The sequence below is a fragment of the Episyrphus balteatus genome, chromosome 4, assembly GCF_945859705.1.
Source record: "Episyrphus balteatus chromosome 4, idEpiBalt1.1, whole genome shotgun sequence".
Classification (NCBI taxonomy): domain Eukaryota; kingdom Metazoa; phylum Arthropoda; class Insecta; order Diptera; family Syrphidae; genus Episyrphus; species Episyrphus balteatus.
The window spans coordinates 50,967,714-50,974,491 of record NC_079137.1 but is presented as its reverse complement, the minus strand read 5'-3'; the positions used below and the strand labels follow the sequence as shown (position 1 = coordinate 50,974,491).

General features: G+C 35.2%; 1 protein-coding gene across 1 annotated transcript; it reads right to left on the bottom strand.

The window, feature by feature from the left end:
• Window positions 1-1,357: 1,357 nt before the first annotated feature.
• On the bottom strand, window positions 1,358-6,778 carry LOC129919252 (uncharacterized). The gene has a single exon (XM_056000107.1). The coding sequence runs from the start codon at window positions 6,776-6,778 to the stop codon at window positions 1,358-1,360; it is 5,421 nt and encodes a 1,806-aa protein (XP_055856082.1).

Below are 6,778 nucleotides of genomic sequence, written 5' to 3'. Positions count from 1 at the left end.
AAAAAAAATAAAATGCACGACTGGGGTCGCCCGTACTTGCTCTTGTAGTTCAAAGTATCGTTATCTAAAATAACTATTGGAAATTTAAGATTTTGTTAAGTGTCAAGAAAAAAAAAATGAAAAAAAAAATTGCAAGTTAAAAAAATTTAATTAGGTAAAAAAATTTTCAAAAACTTTTTAAATTTTTTTTTTTATATTTGACACTTCAAAATTATGTCTGTAAATTTTAAATAAAATTGACTTATGCTTTGATGAAATATATGAACTTAAAAAATATGTAGATTTTTGAAAAACGGCAACGCCATATTTCCGTTCTCCGCATTTTTTGAGAAAAAATAATAGAATCAATAAGTCTATTACGTATACCAAATTTAATCGTAATCGTTAGAGCCGTTTTCGAGAAATTTGAAATACCTCGAAAACGTTATATGGGAGATATGCGTTAAAATGGAGATATTTAAAAAATAAAAAAAAGGGTCTAGGGAATTACACAAAAATCATCTATACCAAGTTTCAAGCAAATCCATCTATCCGTTTAGGCCCTAGCTCGATGTACAGATGGACGCACAGACGCACAGACACACACACGCACACACGCACAGACCGACGGACGGCATGACGAAAACCACTTTTTTGATCTTCTCCATATATCGTAATGTTGGTTTTGATTAAAACCTCAAACCTATAGAGCATGTTGGAATGTGAAGTAATTCACTCTGGTTCAGTAAGTTGATTCGCTCAAAAATTGGAAGAAAAGAGAAGTTCGTTTGCCAAGTAAAAGATTCTTTTTGCTGAGTTAAAAGGCACGTCTTACCTCTATTAGAGTTTATTCAAGAAGGAAGTTATAAAATTACAAAATGAGTACCTACAGTCAGTTCCGACTACAAATGACAGTATATATATATTATAAAATATTTAAAGCGACATCTTTTGGAAATTAAACATTGTAAAAAGTACTAGATGAAAACAGAGATGTACTAATATAAGTCTTACGCTTAAACATTGCCGGCCGCCTTGCAGCGTTGGCTGTAAAAACAATTCAACAAATTCATCTATTCAATAAATCTCTTTAAAATAATATAATAATACTTCCAAGATATATTAATTTTTGTTTTCATATAATATGTGTAATATACTATAGTTAAGATAAATTTTAAAATAAAAATCAAATGCGAGCTTTTATTTCAAGATAGGTGCAATTAAAAATTTGATATTAAATCAATCTTATCTTAAATTTAGGATTAAGCTAGTTGGTATTTGAATTCATTTTGCTTTGCTTTGTTTTTTTTTTTTTTTTTTTTTTTTTTTTTTTTTTTTTGTAATTCATGCATATTTTCAAAAAAACCGGTGGTAAAATTCAATTTGAAGGTTCAGGTGGAGATTTGAATTCTGGCTCAGATTGAGGCTCAGAATCAGGTTCATGCAAAATGCAAAGTTTTGTAATAGGTCTAGTTATGACTCCATTTTGAGTCTTCACATCTACAACACGAACTTTGTCATCGGGTCCAAGATAGACCTTAATAATGCGGCCAAGACGCCATTCGTTTGGGGGGAGATTTTCATCTCTTATAACGACTAAATCGTCTAACATAATGTTCCGTTTTGGACATTTCCATTTGTATCTTTTATTTAACTCCTTAAGATACTCATCCTTCCACCTACGGCAAAATTGATGATGAAGAATCTTAACACGTTCCCATCTCTTAATACAACTTAGGGAACTTTCATCCATAGCAGGTTCTAACGGTGATAATAAAGGTCCACCACGGAGAAAGTGTCCTGGAGTTAAGGGCAGAATATCAGCTGGGTTTTCGGTAATAGGAGAAATGGGTCTTGAGTTCAGACAAGCTTCAACTTTAGCTAGAAGCGTTGAAAATTCTTCGAAAGTAAATTTGTTGGTTCCAGCTATTTTTCTAAAGTGAAGTTTAAAACTCTTTACTCCTGCTTCCCAAATCCCTCCCATGTGTGGAGCACCAGGTGGAATGAATTTCCACTCGAGGTTGCGATCCTTGTATCTTTCACACAATTCATCTGTGGCAGATTCGAGAAATGCTTTAAAATCACTTGAAATGGCTTTATTAGCACCTACAAAATTGGTGCCATTATCAGAGAACAGCGTTTTTGGCAAGCCACGACGAGAAATAAATCGATTGAATGCTCCTAAAAAGGTATCAGTACTCAAATCACTTGCGGCTTCTAAATGAATTGCTTTTGTCCCAAAACAAACGAAAAGGCATACATACCCTTTAGTAATGCGACAATTTCTACCAGAAAAGCTCTTTATCAAATATGGGCCGGCAAAATCAACGCCTGTGTAAGTGAAAGGAGAAGAGATTATGGTTCGTTCAACTGGAAGGGCACCCATTATTTGGGTTTGCAATTTCATTCTTTGTATCTGACAAGGTTTACACAAATGGATGCACTTTTTAATTAACTTTTTAACGTATGGTATATAAAATTCACATCGAACCATTCGAAGTACAAGTTGGTTTCCACCGTGCAGTGTAATACGATGCAAATAATTAACGTAAAGGCTGGAAATTACGGCTTGATAAGGGAGTAAGATGGGATATTTTTCATTATAAGAAAGAGTTGAACAGGAGAGTCTGCTATCAGAACGAATTATATGGTTTCTGTCCATAAATGGATTCAGGTTCAGCAGTCGACTTTTGCTGGAAACTGGTGCTTTTCTTAAGAGTTTAACGTAATCAGGTTGATAATAAAGATGTTGGGTCAAGCAAATGACGAGTCCTTTCACATGATCCATTTCATTTTTAGAAACGGTTGTTGTTGTATATCGAAAGAACTTTTTATGCTTTTTGTGTGTTAGATGGAAAAATCGAAAGACATAACTCATCACTCGTAATAGTCTTGACCACGAAGAAAATCTACTAATTACTGTTTCAACATTTGATACAATCGAACTGGTGTAAACTTTAATTGCTCGCCGCTCCAGATCATCTTCGCCTGCAGTTTTTAAAAGAGACTGAGGCCAAAGAGACTGGGGCTGGCAGAGCCAAGAAGGACCATTCCACCATAAATTATTATTTTGGAGCTCTATCGGTGAAATACCTCTGGTTGCCAAGTCAGCAGGATTATCAGCTGACCGAACATGTCTCCACTTTATATGGGGAAGATCTGTTTGAATTTGAGAAATGCGGTTAGCCACGAAGGTTTTCCATGTACAGGCTGGTTTATCTAACCAAGCCAATACTATTGAACTATCGGTCCAACAATATAGATCATTACTAGGACATTTTAATTTGGATATAACCTTTGTAAAAAGTTTTGCTAAGAGAAAAGCACCGCATAGTTCTAGCCTAGGCAAAGGCAGTTGATTAACTGGGGCTACTTTACTTTTGCAGCATATTAAATTCGAAGACCAACTATTTTCACTGGTTTGAACGCGTAAGTAAAAGGCTGCTGCGTATGCATGCTCTGAAGCGTCGCAAAAGCCGTGAATTTGAATTGGTTTTGTTGGGTCATATTGTAGCCATCGAGGGACTTGGATTCTTTCTATAAATGGCAAGGAAGTTAAAAATAATTTCCAGCGGCGACACGTTAGCGGCGCAATTTCTTGGTCCCATGACGTGCCGTCACGCCAGACTTGCTGCATTATGATCTTTGCAGTGATAATGACTGGGGCTAGCCAGCCGGCAGGGTCAAATAATCGTGCAATTATAGAAATCACTGATCTTTTGGTAAGACCAATATCAGATGCTAATGTTTTGAAGAAAAATTGAAATGCATCAAGTTTTGCATTCCATCGTATGCCAAGTGTTTTCGAAACACTTTTATCTTCAAGATTTAAAATATTTTCATTTAAAAGATGAGCCTTTGGAATATTGTTAAGAAGATCTTGACAATTGGATGTCCACTTTCTTAACGGAAAGCCTGCAGACTCTAAAGCTTCGATCAACTCCTGTTGTGCTCTTAATGCAGAATCAATGCCATGTGCACCGGACAAGACGTCATCGACATAAAAATCTTCTTTCAAAATTGTAGAAGCAAGAGGCAAGGTATATTGCACATCTTCAGATAGTTTGTGTAGTGTCCGAATAGCTAAAAATGGTGCACAATTAACACCAAACGTTACTGTTTTCAACTCATAAGTTTTTACTTGATTGTCTTCATTCGCGGGATTTCGGTACCAAATTCGTTGATACGGAGTGTGTTCCGAGTCAACTCTAATTTGACGATACATTTTTTCGATATCTGCATTGAACACATATCGATACAAACGCCAATTCAAAATTAAGGTAGTTAAGTCAGATTGTAACACAGGGCCAGTGTGCAATAAGTCGTTTAAACTGACACCAGTGCTGGATTTATTAGACGCATTGAAAACAACTCGAATTTTGGTTGAAATGCTATCTGGTTTTATAACCGCATGATGAGGCAGAAAGAATGAGCACACTCTGTTTTCATATATGATTTCATCGGATAAAACCTCTTCCATATGTCCCAATGAAGAATATTCTTCCAGCACTTGATTGTACTTAACATACAGGTCAGGTTTTTTTTCAAAAGATTTTTCCATGCGCTGGAATTGTTTGAAGGCTATGTCACGAGAATGACCTAATGCTGGAGTGGGATCTTTGAAAGGAAGTCGGACTGTGTAACGACCATCAGCACCTCTCGAGGTTGTCGTGGAATACAATTTTTCACAAAATATATCTTCTTCGGAGAGAGGCTTATAATCAGGAATATTTTCAATTTCAAAGAAATCCTGAATTTGTCTATCCAACGAAATTGCATTAAAAAATGAAAGAAAAGTTGAACATGAACGTATCTCTTCTTGAATAGGGCCAGATAAAATCCATCCAAATATTGTATTTTGGGCCATAAGTGAACCCAATACATTTGTATGCAATCCATTTCTTACAATTGAGGGATATATATCCATTCCAATTAAAAGATCTATTTTCGAGCTTTCATAATAATAAGGATCAGCTAATACGAAATCAAATGGAGCCAAAGATTCCTTTTGAATTATAGTGGCAGTTGGTAGATTACCTGTCAGACTTTTTAACACTAACGCATTTGTTAAAAGACTAAAATCAGGATTTAGTTTTGATCCTAATAGGAACGAACACATTTTTGAAGCAGTTGCGGTGGTAGCAGAACCTATGCCAGATATTTTTGCTTGTATCGATCGCACCGGTAAACTCAATCTTTTTTGAGCTGCTTCAGAAATAAAAGTGACTTCTGATCCCGTATCTATGAAGGCTCGTAAGGTAAATACACTTCCTAAATGATGTATATGGACTAAAGCCGTTGCTAACAAAACTGTTTTATTATTTGTTGAAAAGTAAGATTGAATATTAAATGAGTTTTGATTTGCGATTGGGTTTTCAGTGGACTGTATAAAATTGTTTTGAAATTGAGATTGGTTGGGTGCATTACTTAATGAAGAAGGATTAGGCGAAATGGATTGAAGTTGAGAATCCGATGCAGTAGGGATATGGAGCATCGTATGATGCTTTTGCTTGCAGTATATGCAGGTATGAATGCTTTGGCAATTTTGCTTCAAATGAGAAGACGATAAACAATTGTTACAATATTTAAGAGAATTTACTTTCGAAATTCTATCTGGAATGGGCAATTGAATGAAAGTTGGACAGAGTCGAATGGGATGATTATTATTGCAAAGTTTGCAACTATAGCCTTTTGCATTGGTATGAAACGATCGATGTTGTTGAGTTTTATCATTGTTTGATTTAAAAAATTTAAATTTATTTGTAGATTCCTTTAATTTTGATTGACACTTTATATCGGAAACTGTTTCTAACACTCGATAACGATTTGTGAGAAAATTGTCCATTGCGGACCAGGATGGAATATCTCTAGGATTTTCTAATGTTTGTTCCCATATAGAAAGTGTTTTTTCCGGAAGCTTATTGGAACATAAATACACAATAATAGGATCCCAATGATCTGTATTAACTTTGTGCGCCTTAAGAATTGAGAGACTGTCGTTTATTTCGCGTTGTAAATTTCGAACACCCTTTCCGGATTCTATTGACACATTTGATAAATTAAAAAGATTTTTTAATTGATTATTCACAATGATTCTTTGGTTTTCAAATTGATCAGTTAAAGCTGCCCATGCTAGGTTAAAGCTATCTGCGGTTAAGGGGAATCTTGAAACTATATTATTTGCCTCTCCTTTTGTCTTCGAATGAAGATGAAATAACTTTTGAACTGAGCATAATTTAGGGTGATTTATATAGACAGCTGTAAAAATATCTCTAAATGATGGCCAAGTTAAGTAATCACCGTAAAATATGTCGGTGTCGCAAGCAGGTACTTTGACACCATTTGTAGAACCAAGATGTTGATCCTGGTGAATCTCTGCAGATTGTGGAGGTACAGATTGAAATTCAGTTGGAGGCACAGTTTGAATTATCGAAGGAGCTGCAGTTCCAGATACCGAAGCTTGACTAGGGGCGGAAGTTTGTAAATCGGCTTTTATTATATTTAGTTTTTTAATTGACTCGATCATTTCACTTAAACATTGTATATATGTATTTCCAGATAAGAGATACTTTGCCTTAACAGATTCGATATCTGAATCTGATAAATCTTCTTCTCCCTCGGGAGTGGGAAGTAAACAAATTGTATAGCGACTTTTAATTTCAACCCAAAGGTCCTTTAATTCTATTTTTGATGCTTCTAATTTAGAAGGAGTTTGATCTACTAAAGAAATCGTTTCGAAATTGGTGCAAAATGCAACCAGCTGATCAGCAGCAATTATAAAGTTGTTGAGGGCGCTCAT

What these genes read in the sequence shown, in the direction of transcription:
- LOC129919252 (XM_056000107.1), bottom strand. Translation starts at nt 6,778, where the DNA reads ATGAGCGCCCTCAACAACTTTATAATTGCTGCTGATCAGCTGGTTGCA.